Raw genomic sequence first — 21,393 nt, 5'->3', positions numbered from 1 at the left:
AACAGAAGGGTCATATTTGGTCATTTTATGCGATTCAATCTGTTTTGAGACAAGTGAGCTGCACAACATTTTCGGCTCCTGCAGAGGGCGCTGGGCCAAACTTAACAACATCAGTCGATCCAGAGACTTCACATAATAAACTAGTAAAACAATAAACTAGTAAAACTGGCTGGGTATCTTCCTGCACCCAGTCCCTGAAAGGACCTAATACTCTGTTATCTCCAGGTTTTAGTTTCCAACGTACAGATTTCCTTTTCTATCAATCTAGCTGATTTGTAAAAAAAGGACCAGGTCAGAATTAAACTAGGAGGTGCTGACATTCCCTTCTTAACTGTAATCCCTGGGAAAACACTTATTAATATTACGGATTTTGTAGTCTGTACAGGTACAACCTAGAAACTGAAGAACAGATCCTTGATAAAGTAAGGGTTTGGGTTTCAGCTATGGACTGAGGGACAGTGAAGACAACACAGCCGAGACAAGGAGGGCGGAGGGGAGGTGGGAGGGGCACACTCACTCGGGATAGGCGGGGTCCAGGATGCGGAGCAGCAGCTGGATGAGAAGGCCATAAAAATTCAAACATCTTCTCAGAAAGCTCTCATCAAGTAAACCAGCGTCAGCACAGGCCTTGCACCGTACCAGTTTCTGCGGAAGGAGGTACGCCCCCACCCACAGATTAGTCGGTGGCCAAGTGCCGGCAGGTTCGACTGGCCAGGGACCAGGCCAGGAGATTCGAGGTTCTAGGGTTTTCGCGAGCTCCGTCTCTAACTATAATATGCTGGTCACGTCCCCAAAGCTTTCCTTGTTCTGAGAGATACAGAAGTACACCGTGCAAACCACTGGATGGAAGGCTGAGCACATAGTTCAGGTTCAAAAAGAAGGTCTTCCTGTCAAATTGAAATAGCTTGACTTGGGGGACAGGGTTGATGGGCGTCAGACAGAGATGGTGAGTGGATAGAAGCCAGACAGATCTGCATCTGAGTTCCAGGTCACCACTTCTGCCCTTGGACAAAATGTTTGTCCACTGATGGTCCCGCACCTGCCTCAGAGGACAGTTGTGAGAAGGAAACCCGGGCACGCATGCGCATCGGCGTGTCCATTTGAAGAGTTTCCAGGCTCCTTCTGACAGGTCTGTGGGGTGCTCACGGGGGTCTACAGACACCAGAAAAGGGCTCCTGGTGTATTCTGCACCTCAGCAGGTATTGTCTATTAGTAAATAAAGCAAAATCTACTTAACTTGCCCCAGAAATCGAAGTTAAAATGTCCATATACCTTCCTACTAATCAAGAGAAACCAGAATCCGCTAATACTCAGCTCTAGAATTTGAACAAAAACACAAGATAAATGCGTAAGTAAGCGGTCTACACTCCCTTGTACAGCCTTTGCTCAGCATCCGTCTCACCAGCAGAAATCTTCCTGTCCACAGTTAGGTTCTGTGCAGTGGATCGTTTTTAATGACAAATGAAGGAGGGACAAGGTGGGGGGGGGTCTTCCCACGGCCACAAATCCACTCGGTTACACACTGTGAAAATGCATGGCTGGCACACTGGGTCACAGAGCTGGGGGGCAGTGGAGGGGGAGAACCTCGCAGAAGGGCTAAGTGAGGCAGGTGAAGGCCAACCGAGGACGATAAAACCAGGAAGAATGCACACTGCCACTGGCAAAGCACCTGCAGATTCTGTCCTGATTTAAATCCTGCAGGGAGACCGGGGTGAGATCATGACCTGGTCTGAAAGTCCAGTGTTTCATCTTCAGGGAAAGAACGACAGAGGCAAAAGGACACTACAGGGCTCTGCGCAGGCACACATTCTGGGAGGAGAACGGCTGCCGCGCGGCCAGGCTGTGACGATTCCCATCAGCCGTACAAACCTTAAGCTGAGTTTTGCAGCGCTTCAGCATCTCGCGGTGTCTAGTTGCCAGCGGGGAGTCTTTCCATTGGCTTTCATTGTTTTTCAGATCTTCCACGGTTCTGAAACCAAGGACTAAAGGTCAAACCCAAGAAGACACGTGGATCCTTCTTACGCGGATCCTTCTTACCGACTTGTTCCGACCCTGTCGAGGACCGTCAGACATCTCCTCCTACCTCCAGCACCTTGAAAGTCAGAGTATTTCCTGTCATGCGTTGGCAGAACCTTTCTTAGGGTTCCTGATCTAACGAATGTCTTAAAATTGGTGGTACTTCACATTTAATGACATTTAGTCATTTCTTTTGGAAAGAAATACACTATTTACATCGTTCCCTTCTTTTCCTAGGAGGGAGAACAAGAAGTCCTGCCTGAAGGTTCACGGTTACTAGGCCTTGGCCAGTTACCCCAAACCAAAGGCTGGTTCGACAATGCCAGTGCCCTTCCGTCTTCTGCGACCGTTCCCTCCACGTGGAATGCTCTTCTCGGAAATGATCTTTGCGGCATGCTCCTTTACTCCTTCCTATGCCCGCCCAAATACCAGCTGCCAGTCAGGCCATGTGCGGCATATTTTAGAGACTGGCTCACCTAATGCTCTATCAACCCCTCTCTGTCGAGACAATTATAGAAAACTGGAGGTTGGCACATTTTTTTGGAACTACACCTTCCCCGACTCCCTTGCTGCCAGTGAATCTGCCCACGACCTAAGCTTCCATCGAGAAGTGACCCCTCGCTGGAGGCAGAAGAGCATGTTGAGGGTGGCAGCCACAACAGCGTTTCTGGAAGCACAGTGGCGGAGGAGTTCTGCCTGAGGCAGTGACAGAGGCTCTACGGTCAGGATGAACCGTGGAACAGCTTCCTGCCAGGTCAGGTTCAAAGGCGAACTCTGGGTACATACCTGAGCCCTCCCCAGAACTGATGACGATCTGACAGACTGACTGCAGTCACGGAAACTGCCACATGGCACCCGTCTCTGCAGCTTGGGGTGAGGGAGGTGGGGCTGGAAGACACTCAGAAGCCCCGTGGGATGGCTGACTGGCCTGGCAGCCTGCCTCTAGGGAGCCGCACGGGACAGGCTTGTGAAAAGTGCAAGGAAGCCTTGTTTAGCTTCCAAGAGGGTGGTAATGACAACCAGTGTGGAGACAAATCTGTTTTTTCAAACAAGCCACTATAGATTTCAAAGCACTTGGACTTAATACTTCCCTTTCGTACCCTTGGCTCCTTAGGGACGTGAACATCTCTGGGACATCGTTATTCTACCTACCACATTTCTGGGGAGAGAACGCGGGAGTGTGTGTGGAACGGATCCTGGAGTTGCCTGATCTGCAAGAGTGAACCATGCGAACACCCTTCTGTGTAGGACTAAATTCACGGACACCATTACATCCACCAGAGACCCTGGATTCAAGATGGTCGTGAGTAGCTGGGAGGGGTCTGAAATGTGCACCCAGCTAGTGGACTCAAACTTGGCATTGACAGGGACCTATGCTGAGTGAAGCTGGGCTAGCTGGTATCCCTTGACAGAATTCAGAGGAAGGAATCTAAAGTTTAAGAAGCTGAGAATATTCAGATAGATACACCACGGATGACTGGCTCAGACAACCCCTCCTCCCAAACCTGCCTCTCTCTCCCCCCATATCCTAGAGGACATCTCTCCTATTACAGTGTTGGAAAGCACACAGGTGAGGGGAACATCTTTGAGCACAAGAGTGACCGTCCACAGTCGCCTGGGCGTGAACGCAGTCGATGGTACCATTGAAATGGATCAACCAAAGTCAGTAAAAGAGATAGGATCCCAGGGCTCCAAGATGAAGAAACAGACAAATTCACAATCACAGCTTGCAACCGCATAAGCCTTTCCCAATAACTGATATTATAAGCTGATAAAATCAGCAAATAGGAGGAAAATTTGAATAAAAGATGAACAAGCCTGACCTAACCAACAAATGCACCGTGCAGTAAGTGACACAGAAAGCACATTCTTTTCAGGTCTCCACGGAACATTTACTCATGTACCTGTTGGGCTATAAAGCAAATTTCTTTTTTTTTTTTTAAAGATTTATTCATTTATTTGACAGAGAGAGATCACAAGTAGGCAGAGAGGCAGGCAGAGAGAGAGGAGGAAGCAGGCTCCCTGCTGAGCAGAGAGCCCGATGCGGGACTCGATCCCAGGACCCTGAGACCATGACCCGAGCCGAAGGCAGCGGCTTAACCCACTGAGCCACCCAGGCGTCCCTATAAAGCAAATTTCAATGAAGTTCGAAGGACACAAATCAGAGCACGTCCTCTGACCACCGTGAAATTGAACTAGGAATCAATAACAAATGATGAACAGACAAATCCCCCAAGAATCTGGAATTTCAACAATGTATTTTTCAATAACCCACTGGTCAAATAAGAAATAATAAAAATTAGAAAATATTTTGAACTGATCAGTAAAATGTGACATACCAAAACTGAGAACTGCAGCTAGAACCAGGCTTGGAGGGAAAGGAACAGCCTTAAATACACGTATAAGGGCTGAAAATGGATGATATATGTACCAATCTTTTTTTTTTTTTTTTAAGATTTTATTTATTTGACAGATAGAGATCACAAGTAGATGGAGAGGCAGGCAGAGAGAGATAGAGGGAAGCAGGCTACCTGCTGAGCAGAAAGCCCGATGTGGGACTCAATCCCAGGACCCTGAGATCATGACCTGAGCCGAAGGCAGCGGCTTAACCCACTGAGCCACCCAGGCATCCTATATGTACCAATCTTAAGAGGCAACAGAAATATCAACAAAAAGCAAATTTAAACTAAAAGTATATAGAAGGAAATAATGAAGAACCTGCAGACATTAAAATGATAAAAAGATGTTATGAACAACTTCAAGCCTAGAAATTTTGAAGCTTTAGATGTCACAGAAATACTGACACAAGATAAAATAAAAGTGTAAATAGTCATATATCTAATAACAGAATAAAACACATAATCAAAAACTTTCCCATAAAGAAATAACTTATAAACTCTTTTTTAAAGAAGATTTTATCTGTTTGAGAGAGAAGGAAAGACAGACAAGCAGGGGGAGTGGAAGGGAGCCCAACACAGGGCTCCATCCCAGGACCCTGGGATCATGACCTGAGCAGAAGGCAGATGCTTAACAACTGAGCCACTCAGGTGCCCCTAATAAACTCTTCCAAAGAACATAAAAAGAGAGAATACTCCCCAACTCAATATTGGCAAGCATGATACCAAAACCTGAGGAAGACGTACCAAGAAATGAAAATGGTAGGCCCATCTTTCTTTTGAACATAGACTCAAAAATTCTAAACAGAGTATTAACAAACTGAATATCCAATGAGCTATAAAAGCAATAATATAAAAACTGAGTTTATTCCAGGAATGAAAGACTAGTTTAGCATCAGAAAACTAGTTGATATAATTCAGCCACATTAACCGAACAGAGGAGAAAAAAATTTCTGATCTCTTCAATAGTTTTGGAAAAAGCATTTAGTAAAATTCAACTTCTGTTAGGAATAAAAAACTTTTAAGATACTAGAAATAATGGGAAATGTTCTTCATCTGATAACAGAGGACATACAAAAAAAACCTCTCCCCTCTTGAATTAGAACAATAGAAAAATTTGAAGAAAGTTGCCTCTAGTCAAGATTTTACTAGAAGTTATAGCCAGTATGCTAAGGCACAGAAAAAAAGTGTAGGAAAGAAAACTGACACCATTTACCAACGACACAAATAAGTGTAGAAAGAAAATCTTAAAGCATCTACAGAGTAACCATGAGCATTAACAGGTGATTAGCAAGATAGATACAAAGAGATACAGAGTTACAGATAGAGATATGACATACTTTTTCTCATAGCCAGACATGTACATAGGTCCTGGACCAAATGCAGTGGTCACACTATTATTATTCCAGAGGACCTGTTTCGAAATGTGTTTGGTTCTTATTTCTGTGATTTGTTTATTTGGAGGCATTGGCACATGGGGAAAAATGCTTAGGTCAAGAAACACAGCAATGGTGCTAATGAATGGGAAACTGATGGCTACTACCTGGCCATTCTGGGTTCCTTATGCCATAGGCCAACATGCAAAAAAGAGAATTCCATGATGGCAGGGGTCAGAGAATTCCATGATGGCAGGGGTCAATGATCTTTTTTATCAAGAGAAACTACAGTTACTGTTTCAGACTCCAGAGGAGGAGGAGAATGACTGGAACCCAGGAGATCCTTTAAAGGGCCTCCTGGTCAACACCACACTCAGTAAAAAAAGTTAAGGGAAGTCTAAAACCACATACCGAGTATTGAGATCTCTCTGAAACCAAGGCTGGGTCACTCTGCCACATAAAGAACTCTGGTGGACTGAGGACTGTGGACAGGGAACCAGAAGCAGATGGTTCACTGCAACATATTCACTCCTGGCATTCGAATCCACTGGTCACAAGAGAACTGCTTTCTTCATACCTCAGGCAATCCCAGGAGATGGGGTCATGTACGTACCTATTGAGCTCCCGGATGGCCCGGAGTCTGCGGATGTAGCGACGGCAGCTTGGCAGAATGGAGAGGTGGTGGGCGTGCAGGGTAAGAAAAAAGCATTCTGTAGGGAATTTCGGCTCAGAAAATGGAGGCTGATCTCCATCTAGGAAAAATAACATGATTCCCTAAATAAAGGCTTTAACAAGATTAAATCAGGCGAAAAGCACAATTAAGACAGAATTACACTTGAATTTTCAAGAAGCTTAAGGATGCTTTTTAAAAAATATAGACTAAGGGACGCCTGGGTGGCTCAGTTGGTTAAGTAGCTGCCTTCGGCTCAGGTCATGATCCCAGCGTCCTGGGATCGAGTCCCACATCGGGCTCCTTGCTCCGCAGGGAGCCTGCTTCTCCCTCTGACTCTGTCTGCCACTCTGTCTGCCTGTGCTCTCTCGCTCTCTCTCTCTCTCTCTGACAAAAAAAAAAAAAAACTTAAAAAAAAATATATTGACTAAGTTATAAGCAGCACAGAATTCCTATGAGCTCCATTGAATGATTAGGTATTTTGCCCCATCTGATTAAATGTTAGCATAGACGTACATCAACAATCTGTCGTTACAAGTCTTCCTGATGTATTTTATATAACCATTCCTATAATTCAACACAGGCCATGAAACATCACCTTGAATCTCAAAATACTGATAGACTATGTTAATCTACAGATTCCAAAGCCATTTCTGTACCGTGGGCATGTCTGCCGCTTCTAATTCTTCTCTATTATAAACAGTGTTTGGAAGATCTGTATGAAAAATCACTCCACTCCCAGAATTGGGAGTATATTCTAAAACATAAAATTATTGAGAATGACAGTGTTAAAATTTTTGGTATAAATTAGAATTCATTAAATAAATTCATTAAATTCCATCTATTTCTTAACAAACTTACATTCTATCTTATCACTTGGTTTTTGGATTATCTATCTAGCTATTTATTTTTAAAGACTTTATTTTTAAGTAATCTCTACACTCAACAATGTAGGGGCTCAAATTCACAACTCTGAGATGAAGAGCCCCAAGCTTCACCGACTGAGCCAGCCAGACACCCCTGTTTTTGGATAATTTACACATATACAACAATAACCTGAATTTCTTTCAATTTGTATCTAATTCCTATTGGTATATTTTTTCCAGCAAGTATCTTTTATTTTCTATGATATATACTGCTTACATTTTTGTTCCCCAAAAGAAAACTATCTCTTGGTAGAATTCAGTTTGGGCCTTATACATTTATAACAGGTTTACATTTTGAAAGGCATGATTCTATCAAACATAAGACATATTTTGCTCCATTCTTTAATTCTGCATACTCATTTTTTTTTTTTTAAAGATTTATTTATTTGACAGAGAGAAATCACAAGTAGTCAGAGAGGCAGGCAGAGAGAGAGAGGGAAGCAGGCTCCCTGCCAAGCAGAGAGCCCGATGTGGGACTCGATCCCAGGACCCTGAGATCATGACCTGAGCCGAAGGCAGCGGCTTAACCCACTGAGCCACCCAGGCGCCCTGCATACTCATTTTATCTCGCTCTACAAAAAGCATATTTATCTAAGATACTGTATATACATATCGTCTCTGATGATATGTTTCATTTATTAAATCATTATAAATTTGTTTCCTTCATGGCTGGGTTAAATCCTCTGTTCAGTTTTTTCATGTTTTCTTTATTTTTATATTATACATATAAAATATAAAAATAAAAAAATAAAAGATATATATACAAAGAATATAAATACACGTATATGTATATTTTTAAATGTTTAACCCCTTGATTCTTCTGGAATTTACTAGTCCATGATATGATTCCAAGATGATATTAGTTACTACTCATCCAAGTGATACTAATCAAACACTAACTTTATTGCTCATCAGATACTAGTTTTTATTATAGTTTCCATGTTTCTCTAGAATGCATGTACCCATCTGATCACAATGCTGCCAGGTAGGCAGGGAACCCCTATCCTATTCCGTGAATGATTTTATAATATTTAAAAATTAAATGCCATAGGGCTCTGATATCTGTCATTAGTATGTCTTATCACATAGAAAGGAAAAAGATCAAAAACGTAACACCTTTAAAATATTCATATTTTAATACCATCGATGCATCAAGATCTATGAAATATTTCAAGAGAACTTTAATTGGTATATATAAAATCTATATCGTAATTAAGTCTCTGTTACCATTTTTATTATATATATATATTTTTAAAGATTTATTTATTTGACAGAGAGAGAGCTCAAGCAGGGAAGCAGCAGGCAGAGGGAGAGGAAGAAGCAGGTTCTCTGCTGAGCAAGGAGCTCAAAGTAGGACTCATCCCAGGACCCTGGGATCATGACCCGAGCCGAAGGCAGCTGCCTAACCCAATTGAGCCACCCACGCATCCCTATTACATTTCTTTTTCTTTTCTTCTTCTTCTTCTTCTTTTTTTTTTTTTTTTTAGTCTGAATAGTGTATTTTCTTCTACTTGTTCTATACATCCATTTGACTTTGGCTAAGCCAAGTAAGACGTTTTTTTGTTTGCTTGTTTTTTAAAGATTTTATTTATTTATTTGACAGCAAGAAAGAGAGCACAAGTAGGCAGAGAGGCAGGCAGAGGCAGAGGGGGGAAGCAGGCTCCCTGCTGAGCAGAGAGCCCAACGCTGGGCTCGGTTCCAGGACTCCGGGATCATGACCTGAGCTGAACACAGAGGCTCAACCCACTGAGCCACCCAGGCGCCCAAATAAGAAGTTTTTAATGCATTAATTTTTTGTGTGTATCTCTGGCTCTTAAATTAATTTTCTGGAGAGAAAACAACAATTTGTGAGCAATCACTAGCATCCAAATAAAATAAACCTACGAGACGTGTTTAAATAAAAGGGCAGCGTTTCAATGACCTCACAATGAGCAACGTGACTCACACAGCTCAGCCAGCCAGTCGCTCACGTCCTCCATCGTCGCGTTCACTCTCGTCTCATCATTAGGGAGAATGATCCGACACCTGGGGTGGAATATGTACGTGGGGTCCACCGTCTCTAACTTGATCTTTGTACTTAGCTGCTGCAGCACCCAGAGGAAGTTCAGCATGAATCCATCTGTAGATACCAATCTATCATCTGTCTGTGGAATACGGAAAAAAGGTATTTAAAATAATGATTCAAAAAGAAATTTTGGCACAACTGTGTGGCTTACAGACATTCACCCCAGAGTCAATGAGAGGAAATATATCATCACCATTGTCATTCTATCAGAGGGCGCTCTTTACAGAGTCTTAATCCTATGTGAAGCACTTTATACATTCCCTGAATCTTCAGAAGAGCCCTTGGAAGTCAGTGATACTGCTATTCGCATTTTACAAAGGGGGAAACTGAGGATCAGAGAGCTAAATGACTTGCCTAAGATCCTCAAAATGAATTAAGTAGAAACACAATTAATGTTGCTTCCTTTCTCTTCTTTATTTCCCCTCAAGAGCATCAAACCCTAGTTTTACTCAGCACTGTTTCACCAACAGCCATTTTTTAAAAAAGATTTTATTTATATTTGTCACAGAGAGGACGAGAGAGAGCGAGCAAGCACAAGCAGGGGGAGCGGCAGGCAGAGGGAGAAGCAGGCTCTCCGCTGAGCAAAGAGCCCTCTGTGGGACTCGATCCTGACCTGAGCCTAAGGCAGACGCTTTACCGAATGAGCCACCCAGGCGCCCCTAAGTTTCTCTGGCTGACGTCACAGAAACAATTATAATAACGGTAGTTCACATCAATTGTGTGTCCATGCCGCACCAGGCACTGTTCTAATAGTTTTATGGATAGTAACCCCACAGTTAGGAACTACTATCACCCCCATTTAGCACTTAGGAAACTGAGGCACAAAGAAATAAACGGTGAAGTTCCCACTGTTAGTAAATGGTGGGACCAGAGAAGGAAATCCAGGCAGTCTGATGCAGGGCCACACTTTTCTCTATACACTTTTCTTCTTCTCAACAGAAAGGTCACATCATTCATTCACTACTTATTAGTAATATAGGAAAGATGCCCTTTTATCTTCTCTTCCCTTGCAAGGTGGTCCAGGCCACCAGGCTCCCCACCAGATCTCCTCGGGTCTGCTTCTGTCGCTCCTCCCAACTTAGCCCACATCACATTTTTTTTCCACACAGCACATCTGGCGGTTTCCTTGCTGCAAAACCCCCAGGGGCATCCCATTCTAGTTTTTACCCTGTCAGCCGGAGCCTGATGGGAGTCCCCAGCCCGCCATCCTCCTTCCGGCACACTATTTTCAAGCCACTGAACTCTACATATGGAGCCTGTTCCAAAGCTAGATCATTCCCACTTTGGAGCCTTACAAGAATCTAGAAAATTCTTTTCCCAGCCTTGTCATGGCTGACTTTCACATCAGTCCGGTCTCTGATCAAACGTCACCTCCTTAAAGGTGTCTTCCCCACCACGTGATCGAAACTCACTCCCATATCCTCCTCTGGGTACCTCCACGGCTACTTCCAGGTCCTCCACGTGCTTTATTTGCGTCACAGATGCTACCAGCGCCTGTAGTAATGTACTTACATGCTGACTCATCTAGCCTGTGGAACATAGCTGACAGCGGTAGAAGATTCTCTCCTGCTCAACACCATGTCTCCATTTCCTAGAACGCCTGGCAGGTGCCGAGTAGAGACAAGCCAGATGAGTGACTTTTAGCCAATCCGTGACGCGGGCTTCTCGAACCCTACCTGCATCTGTGCTTTCTTCATGTTGGCGTTGACGACGGCTGCCATGTAACTGAGAGCAGCCTCACGGGTCTCGCCGTTTAACAGAATACTGTGCAGAATCTTGAAAAGCTCTTGCTGGAATTGATTTTAAAAAGGGAGAAGAAAAAAATGAAGACTTGACTTTAAAAATGATTCCTTTTGACTTCAAGAACAGCTCGGCTTTTTCTAGGCTTCTTCTCCCTTCCTCTCTCTTCTCCTTCCACTCGTGTGAAGAGCGCCCGACCACCAGAGGAACAGGGGTGTCCACATTCAACTGTGTCAAGACCATTTGCACGCAAGCAGATGGCGGGGGCAGAGGAGGCAAGCAGTTACTATGGTTTTAATAAAATAACCTTTTCTATTCCCTTTTTGGGACAGGATCAAAATTACCTTAATTATGCTACCGTTAGCCTCTAATTTTGCTCCCAAGAAGCCTCAGAAGGGCGGGCATACCAATCCACACTTGAGAGGCAAGAGTGACCGAGGAGTATGTGCAAATGAACGGCGCTTGCTCACTCTCAGGTTTTAAAGGCCTACGAGTGGGCTGGAACCGTAGCTTCCAGGCCGAACCAGTTCTCGGGGAGGCCACATACAACTGTTACGGCAGTTGTTACTCAAGACACCGGTGACTCATACCCAGCCGCCCCCGAACACCTACCCTTCCCAGCTCCAGGTAATGCTGCAGTGACTGGCTGACCACGCGAGTGTTCTCCAGGGTAATGGCGGGCCCTGAGAAATATTTTTCAACCACCTTAGCCTGGAAGAGAAGGGGAAAATTCCATCGATATACAATGTACATTTAAGGAAGGAATCTGAACGTCAGAGCAGCGAAGTACAAATGGCCACTGTACTTACATCGTCTTCCGCGAAGACCGAGAAGCTGAAGAAAGCCCCCAGGTAGGACAGTCTCTGCAGCTCCCGCCCAGAGCCGGGGCTTAAGGATTTAGGCAACCACAACGGCAAAGAAGCCACCTGGGCAAGAAACGGCAGAGGCAGGTCAGGCTGCTATGCCGGCAAGTGAGGGGGAAGCATGCTGAGCAGAGCTCTGGACAGCCAACCTGTTCTCAGCGGGGTCTCAGCCCCCAGGACCGGGCAGACTGTTCACACACAAAACCCCAAAGCTCACGAACATGTTAGGACCCCTGCTGCCTTTTCTTATCTCGGATGGAGGCGGAAAACCCTCTGGACTCCTCTACGTTTCCACAGGACAATCTTTTGATTTTTTATGTTTCGAGAAGCTCTTTGATAGCACTCGGACCAACCAGTTTTACACTGTCAAAGGACTCAAGTCCATTTTCCCACAGGACTTGTGTTCCTCCTTGCACAATATTTATACAAAGATCATGGAAGGTCGTAACAAGTTCATCCCAGGCAACCACATGTAGGGCTAAGCAATTTCACTACTGAGAGTCACCCAGACGTGTTACCTGCATTTAACCTAAATGTCCTCTAGGAGATGTTTTTTTCACACAATGGTACTTAAGGGGTATCTTCAGATTTACACATCCCTAGAACGGGTGCGAGTACATCAGGGAGTCACTCACCAAATTGCACACGGGGTGGGTCTTCCCAAACTTGGTTTCACAAAGCTCACCTAGAGCCTAGGAGTAAGATCAGAAAGTGTCATTTTTAATTTTTTAATTTTTAAATATTTTATTTATTTATCTGACAGAAAGATACAAAGAAAGCACAGGTACAGAGAGAGAGGCCAGCAGAGGGAGAGAGAGAGAAGCAGGCTCTCCGCCGAGCAGGGAGCCCACGCTGGGTTCAATTCCAGGACTCTGGGATCATGACCTGAGCTGAAGGCGGCCGCCCAACAGACTGAGCCACCCAGGCGCCCCGAAAAGTGTCATTTTTAAAAAAAGATGTTATTTATTTATTTGAGACAGGGGCAGAGGGAGAGGGAGAAGCAGACCCCTCGCTGAGCAAGAAGCCTGATACAGGGATCGATCCCAGGACCCTGGGAACATGACCTGAGCCGAAGGCAGATGCTTCACCAACTGAGCCCCCCAGGCACCCTGCAGAAAGTGGCATTTAAATGTATTCCATCTTTTTTTTTTTTTTAAGACTTTATTCATTTGACAGAGATCACAAGTAGGCAGAGAGGCAGGCAGAGAGAGAGGGGGAAGCAGGCTCCCTGCTGAGCAGAGAGCCCAACTCGGGGCCCGATCCCAGGACCCTGAGACCATGACCTGAGCCCAAGGCAGAGGTTTTAACCTAATGAGCCCCCCAGGCGCCCCTAAATGTATTCCATCTGGAACTGACTGCCACATGTAATACCAAGAAGCAGCTCTGATGCTGCCGTAAGTACATGTGCATTCCTTCCAAAACACTAAGAGCCTCACTATTTTTCTGATGTACCTGCACGTTGTAAAAAAAAAACTCAGATGAAACAGAAACTAAGAAACACTCATAAACCTCACCCGAAGAGATGACCTCTGCTTTTAGTTAACAGCTTTCCAGCTATATTTTTGTGCTGATCCACACTGAAATAAATGTGTTTAGTTTTACAAAAAGTGATTTTTTCACTTAACATCTTTCCATGTCAAAAAAGATACGTTTCATAAACTTGGGACGGCTCATCTTGCCAGTGCTGAAACAGGACTATGTATCATTGCAATCTAATAAGCTACCACATTCAGAACGTATTTAAAAGCCTTACTTGGCTTCAATATCTCGGATATTTCTGAGAACTCCAGGGTTTTCTCCTTTGGAGCTGCAATCATTCTCATATTAGAGAATCAGGAAAAGTAGGTTTTAGGGACATAAACACAGTTTAACACAGCCGGCGTGTTCCAATCAAACACCGTTTGAACAGTGAGCTCTGTTTTCTGTGATTTGAACACAGCTACCAGAGTTCCCGAGCCAGCCAGCGGAAGCTGCTTGTGAGTCATGCAGGGAGGCCCTGACAGGTCTCTGGGGTGCACCAAGAAGGAAAAGTTCTCACCACACAGCGCAGGGGTTCCCAACCAGTGCTGCACACCAGGATCACCGGGGGAGCTGGAAAAACCCAATGCCAGGCCCCATCCTCACCAGACCCTCGACCAGTGGAACCATAGTGTGTGGGAGGCAGGCACCAGGTGCTTAATTTTAAAGATCCCCAGGTGATTCGAGGGTATGGCAACGTGGGGAGGCACTGGGCCAGAGAACGATCACAACTGTTTCTGCTTCCAGCTCCGGTAGTCTTCCTCTTCCTGCTCCCATGATCTTTCCTCGCACTGCACTCTCTCCGCTGGACAAGCATCAGTGATGGTATAAAATAAAGCTATTGTCTGCCATAATGGAGGTCTTTGTCTTTTGACCGAGAAGGACATTTTGTTGATATCTGACACTGAAAGCTCCTTACTGAAACATTGAGCCGTTCAGACCGCAACAGAAAAGCTAACAGTACCGCGAAGGAACATTTACATCATTCGTTGAGAACGAATGTGCACTCGAATATTTCATCACTGGACTCAAACAATCAGATGGTTTCACTTCCTCTTATCTGGCACAGACAGAATAATGTGCCGAAGGATTAAGAGAATTTTATTAGAAACCCGAACGGCAGGGGCAGCAGAAAGAGCCCTGACATAAATCCATTCAAAGCTGTTTTTTAAAAGAATTCCATTTTGCTTTCTAATTTCCCGATACCATCTTCGCCTCTTAGCTCCATTTTGATTGGTTAAAACAGAGACAGGCCCCCTTCATGTTCACCCGTGTTAGCATTGATCACGGTGTGGTCATCTGCACTGCTGTGGACTTGAGTTCTGCAGTGGGTCAGGGGCAATTAGTAGAGAGGTGCCTTGTCTAATTAGCCCAAGTATCTGGCACAGAAGAGGTCCTCAGTGAGCACTGACTTAATGTAAGACGGAATCAAGTCAGTAAAAAGATCGATTTAATCAGGGCCTCAATTTATACAAGATTGTATTCATTCACTGAGTTAGCTAATTACGTATTTTGTTATTTTTTTCCTTCACATCTTAGACGGAAAAATATTTAGTCATATGTCCAAGTATTTTTCTCTCCAAATTTCCAAGGAACCAATTCAGAAAGAAAGGGGCCTTTTCTTTTCTTTCTGGTTCCAGTGTGTTCACAGCAGTCAAGGCCCTTCATGAGGGTCTAAAGAGAAAGGTCTGTCCACAATTTACGCTTGCTGTAGGTGCGTGAATGAGCTAAGCAGTTTCCCACAGGAAGCCTGAAGGAAATGGGGAAGGCAAACAAGAAAACTACTCTGAGATTTTTCTATAGAAAGTCACTTCATGGGGCGCCTGCGTGGCTCAGTGGGTTAAAGCCTCTGCCTTCAACTCAGGTCGTGATCCCAGGGTCCTGGGATCGAGTCCCACATCGGGCTCTCTGCTCAGCGGGGAGCCTGATTCCCCCCTCCCTGCCCCGCCTACTTGTGATCTCTCTGTCAAATCTTTAAAAAAATAAAAAAATAAAAGGAGACAGGAAGACTGGATATTTAAAAAAAAGATTAAAAAAAAAAGAAAGTCACTTCATAAAGCTGGGTTACTCTTCCTAGTATGACTGTCCTCCTTGTATTTATAATAGTTTTTTTTTAGATAATCTATTAATTTTTTATTTTTTTATAAACATATATTTTTATCCCCAGGGGTACAGGTCTGTGAATCACCAGGTTTACACACTTCACAGCACTCACCCAAGCACATACCCTCCCCAATGTCCATAATCCCACCCCCTTCTCCCAAACCCCCTCCCCCCAGCAACCCTCAGTTTGTTTTGTGAGATTAAGAGTCACTTATGGTTGGTCTCCCTCCCAATCCCATCTTGTTTCATTGATTCTTCTCCTACCCAGTTAAGCCCCCATGTTGCATCACCACTTCCTCATATCAGGGAGATCATATGATAGTTGTCTTTCTCTGCTTGACATGTTTTTGGTTTTTTTTTTAATAACAAAATTTCATCCTGATTATGGTATGCCTGTTGCCAGGAGGAGCAGAAGGATCCACCAAGAATCGTCTTTTTCCTAAGCTACAACATCAGGCCAAGAGCATTCCGGCGCTTGTATCATTGACTCCTGCCTAAGGCTCGCATGCGCGGAATATGTCCTGGGCTGCTACCTCCCCGTCTTCACTGATGCATCCCTGCACACCAAATACTGTGCGGCCAGCACAGCGCTTTATGGTTTTAAGTGTGAAAACAAGGCTGATAACCTTAAAGAAAAGTGCATGTTAAAATCATCTGGGAGAAAGCGTTTACTGAACGGCTTAAAGAGAAAGAACAAAGGTTTACCATGAGGGGGTACTTGAAGTAGTCACTATCGAGGGAGCACTCTTTGGCAGCGAGGGCCAGGCCTTGTAAAATGGGGATAAAGATCTGTAAGGAAAAAAGAAATCAAAAATGTAAGTTTAGGAAAACGTAAGAACAGGAGGCGTGCTAAAATAAAGTGCTGAGTCTGAATGTCTCAGCATTTCCACCTTCCCCAAGGAAAAGCTGTTTTGTTTAGAAAGGAGTCTGGTATCCGGCCACGGAGTGTGGCTCTGTCCTTCCACGAGGCTAACCATAAAGTAATATATTTAGCTGAATTTTCCGGAGTTAACAGGATCTGGCAAGCCCCAATTCTCTGGCAGGACTCCGAGTGACTCAACAGAAACTCACAACTTTTGAGGCTGCTATAGAAGTCCCCAAGGGTCCTCACTCTAGTCTACTAAATTCTCCACATCTCGACAATGACTATGTTTCCGATAACCAAGCAACTACAATCTATAAAGAAACTGGACTAAATGTTCCAGTATCATCTCAACTCTATCAGTATTTAAAAATACTCTCCCACTTTCTTCTGATTCTTTCCACCGTTCCCTATTTTGAAGAGAACAAGAAAAAGACGCCAGTAACGGATATTATCATCATTTCGTTAACTTTAATTACACAGAGCAAAGAGGTAGCTGGTAAATGTGGAGTACGCAAAAGAAAACTTGACTAGAATGACTTACCTCTGTTTGTAAAATGTATGCACGGACATGAAGCCAGAGCTCGAGGGCACCCGGATTTATTTTCCCAAGTTTACCATCAACACTAGGGCACCCTGTCACCATGCACAATTTGCTCAGCGTAGCTCATCTACAAATGTCACCATGCACTCACTGACCGACTCACTTAGGGAGTTGGTTGGGATTCCAGACCAGTAACATTAAGGAGAAGATGGTATGAACAACAGCTGAAACCCCAAATGTCAACAAGCTGACATGGGAGTGCTCTATAAAGGCCCTAAGAAATCTGAAAAATTCCCTTTCCTACTAATTTCATCCCATTGTACTGTGTAGCCTGGTCATTTAAGGAGCCCAGGATTTAAAAAAAATAAAAAAGAAAGAAAGAAAGGTGCTCTGGATTACAAAGTGTCTGTGGAGTGTCTTGAGGTAAAAAGATAGCTCTGGAAGAGATCCTCCCAGTTTTTGCAACTCAAAACCATCAGGATAGAAGTAATATGCTGTCAGAAGCTAAAAATGGACAGGTAAAGCTTAGGGGTGGTGATGGGCGGGTGACAATATTATAATCAGAAACACAAAACTGAAGTTCCCAAATCACCAAAATAAATTTCACAATTGGTCATCTAGAAAAATGTCAAAACTTTTTTCCAGAATGCTATAAAGAAAACATCTTAGTGTTTTCTAGTAGACTTATCCTCTTTTGCAGGTAGGATTTAATTTATAATAGACAAGTCTAGCTGTAATATTTTTCAAATAGTCAAGCATTATAATATTCATGTGACTTAATTTTTTTTAAAGATTTTTGTTTATTTATTTGAGACAGAGCACGAGCAGAGGGAGGAGCAGAAGGAGAGGGAGAAGCAGACTCCCCACTGAGCAGAGAGCCTGATGTAGGGCTTGATCCCAGGACCCCAAGATCATGACATGAGCTGAAGGCAGATGCTTAACCACCTGAGCCACCCAGATGCCCCTGACTTGGGTATTTTAAACGATTCTCTTGTTTTCAAATAAACACCTTTGAGCAATGACAAAAAATATAAGTATTCATCTCCAATCCTAAATTCTAACTACTATTTATTTATCTGTGAACATCTCAAACATTAAAAGGAGACGGAAGTTTCAAAGATTTATAGGTCAAATTTGCCAAACTCCTGGGGCGCCCGGGTGGCTCAGTGGGTTAAGCCTCTACTTTCAGCTCAGGTCGTGGTCTCAGGGTCCTGGGATGGAGCCCCATGTCGGGCTCTCTGCTCGGCGGGGAGCCTGCTTCCTCCTCTCCCTCTGCCTGCCTCTCTGCCTACTTGTGATCTCTGTCTATCAAATAAATAAATAAAATATTTAAAAAAAAATTTGCCAAACTCTTCAGACAAAAAAGTGAAGTGCTGTTTTCCACTCACTCATCCTTTCTCTCTAAGAAAAAAGCACATGGTAATGCAAAGACAGACAAGGAGTGATCAGGACTGAGTGGCAGAAGAGGCATCAGAATGCTATGATTAAAAAGAAACAGTGGGGGGCACCTGGGCAGCTCAGTGGGTTAAGCGTCCGACTCTTCGATTTTGGCTCAGGGCATGATCTCAGGGTTGTGAGATCGAGCCCCACACCCCGTGGGGCCTGCTTAAGATTCTCTTTGCCCCTACCCCCGTCTGCCCCAGCCCCCGGAGGAAAATAAAAACCAACAGTTGATGCACAACACTGCGAATGCACTAAAAGCCACTGGATTGGTTCGTTTTATGTTATGCGCATTTCATCTCAATTGAAAAAAAAGGGGTCACTTCACAACGTTTGTGTAAGTTTCTTTATGAGTAAGATAAGCATAACACAGCCCTTCCAGCTGATCACGGGGCCGATTTTACAGAGCTAAAGCTACTCTGGGTTCCTCAAATGATGTCTTGTACAACAGGGAGAGTGTTCTCATTTTTTTTTTTTTAAGATTATTTTTTAAGTTATTTCCCACCCAATGTGGGGGTCGAGCTCACAACCAAAGATCAAGAGTTGTATGCTCCACTGACTGAGCCAGCCGGGTGCTGCAGAAAAGTACTCTAATTAATGCATGTCACGTAAACAACAGATGGCTCCCCTTAAACCTTCCAAGATGGTTATTTATTCTCTGTTTTCTTTTCTTTCTTTCTTTTTTTTTTTTTAAGTAGGCTCCATGCCAAAGTGGAGCCCAACCTGGGGCTTGATCCCATAACTCTGAGAGCAAGACCTGAGTTGGACTGAGTCAGATGCTTAACTGACTGAGCCCCTCAGGAGCCTAACAGTTGTTTATTTTCATCAGAATTCATTTTTCTCTCTCCAGAGAGGAAAAGCTCACTATGCTGCCTTGAGTATTCCTGCAAGTCAACAAGACCATCATCTAAGAAAAGCAGTCGATGAATTCCTAACACGGTCATGACGCTTAACTAGGAGTTTTGCTTTGGGATTCTTCTTTTACTAACATTTTGAAAACTGCTAAAAACACAATTCCTGAGATTTCAAATTAATAGTTACAAATAATATTAGGTATAAAAAAATCAATCATATCACTTAGAGCTACTGCCTTTGTTCTGTGTAGAAAGAAACAATCATACGGTAAATTATAAGAAAGTGTCATAAAAATCCTTCCATCACCGGAAACGGCTTGTGTGAGAGCTGCCGTGGCAAAGTGTTCATGTCACGACACAGGCTGGAACACAGCGACCAAGCATGATGCCAAAGTTTCACCTCAGAAGAAACCTTTCGGACTAAATAGCTTTATTCCTAAATATCCCAAATCTGCATTTTCACTTGACTTCACACAGTGAGATATAAAAACTGCATGAATACTTAATGAAAGAAGTAATTAGCAAGATATGAGACATCGTTCCCAGTTGAGTGGCGAGAAGACAAAAGATCCCGTCGGGTATGCAGACTGCCCTGGGCTAATTTGGTCGCTGGTTTACTAATCTCCTTTTTGCAAACTTGGAGAACTAATTTTCGACATGACTCAACTGGCAAATGCACGTCATGTCGTGTGCCATCTCTTAGTATGCCTGTGTTGAAAGCACCTTGACATCAGGGACAGAGCCTCAGGTGACTTCTTACCTCTCAAGGCACTCAGCACTGCTTACAACACTCGCTGCCTGACGGCTTGAAATGGACAAATGATCTGAACCATGCAGCTGTCAATCTGGTTATCTCGAGAGAGAAATCTTAGGTAGATCTCTCTGAGCAATGAACACAAGTGTGTTCAAAATCTGAAACCGAAGTTTTCAGTATAGTGTCTTGAGAAATCAGCCTTGGCATAGAAGCTCCTATGTTAAATGTGCCAGCAGCAAATTCACAAAGCCTCACCTGCTTGAACACTTCTTCATCCTGGTGAGTGGTCCGCACCAGCTCCTGCATGAAGCCATACGGGAGATTCCTGCACAGCATATACGGCACCAGGAAGGACGGCTGCTGCATGGACCTGCGAACCCACAAGAGGCAAACCGCGACAGCTCAGCTCATCAGTGTGTGACAATACGGCGCACGGGCTGTCACGCCGGCAGAAGTGTCCAAACGTCAAACTTTAAATCTCTCAAATATTCTACACAACAATTTTGGCAAAAGACCAACCTTAAATTGTTCATCATCGCTTTTTGGTCTTTTGAATGAAGAGACTGTAGAAAGTTTCAAAGAAGCCATCTTTTCCTACAGTCGAGCCCTTAAAAAATAAAGCATTACCCCCAAAATGAAGCATTATAGGTCTCTTTTACTTGTTTATGATGCAGCCAACTGAAAGGAAAAAGATCAGCGATGGGTGAGGACTTTTAAATAAAACTCTTGTTAATTTTAACCACAGAATATTTCTTGAGGTTTTGATCTTGATGATCTTGATGTTTATCCTTTCTTTCTTCTTCTTCTTCTTCTTTTTTTTCCTTTTGAAGGTTTATTTATTTATGTAATCTCTATACCCAATGTGGGACTCAAACTCATGACCTTGGGAGATTAAGAGTTCCTCGCTCCCCTGACTGAGCCAGCCAGGTGCCCCCACCTTTTCCTTCTTTTTGACAAGTTTCAAACCCAGATGGTTCTGGAACAGAGAGTAATAGAAGAGAACCAGAACAAATAAATGTTGTGACTTTGCCATTTCTTCCTTAGGTGTTTTCGCATCACTTTTCCTTCCTTCTATTTCTTCAGATATTTAAGTAAAAGAAGTGAAATACATAAATACTCTTTTCATTGAACTCGAAACCTTGATGGAACCCTCCGAAACAATCAATAACGTAGTCTGTACTTCGGGGGGATTCCTGAACGAACTGCTCTCCCACTATTATTTATCACCGAGTAACAGAAACTGACTGTAGGATACATGGAAAGTGA

General features: G+C 43.7%; 1 protein-coding gene across 5 annotated transcripts in view; it reads right to left on the bottom strand.

The window, feature by feature from the left end:
• The window catches only part of UBE4B (ubiquitination factor E4B), a 121,424-nt gene that overhangs the window by 25,885 nt on the left and 74,146 nt on the right, over window positions 1-21,393 (bottom strand). For all 5 annotated transcript variants that reach the window (XM_059138394.1, XM_059138395.1, XM_059138396.1 and 2 more), the window contains 10 exons: window positions 20,383-20,497; window positions 16,379-16,462; window positions 12,688-12,744; window positions 11,999-12,115; window positions 11,802-11,900; window positions 11,126-11,239; window positions 9,330-9,528; window positions 6,402-6,540; window positions 1,870-1,969; window positions 518-645 (listed from right to left, as the gene is read on the bottom strand). In XM_059138394.1, the coding sequence (XP_058994377.1) occupies window positions 518-645; window positions 1,870-1,969; window positions 6,402-6,540; window positions 9,330-9,528; window positions 11,126-11,239; window positions 11,802-11,900; window positions 11,999-12,115; window positions 12,688-12,744; window positions 16,379-16,462; window positions 20,383-20,497 (1,152 nt within the window). The remainder of the gene's footprint in view (window positions 1-517; window positions 646-1,869; window positions 1,970-6,401; window positions 6,541-9,329; window positions 9,529-11,125; window positions 11,240-11,801; window positions 11,901-11,998; window positions 12,116-12,687; window positions 12,745-16,378; window positions 16,463-20,382; window positions 20,498-21,393) is intronic.

Source organism: Mustela lutreola, chromosome 10 (assembly GCF_030435805.1).
Source record: "Mustela lutreola isolate mMusLut2 chromosome 10, mMusLut2.pri, whole genome shotgun sequence".
Lineage (NCBI taxonomy): Eukaryota > Metazoa > Chordata > Mammalia > Carnivora > Mustelidae > Mustela > Mustela lutreola.
The sequence above is the reverse complement of the archived record's forward strand: the minus strand, read 5'-3'. Positions and strand labels throughout refer to the sequence as shown.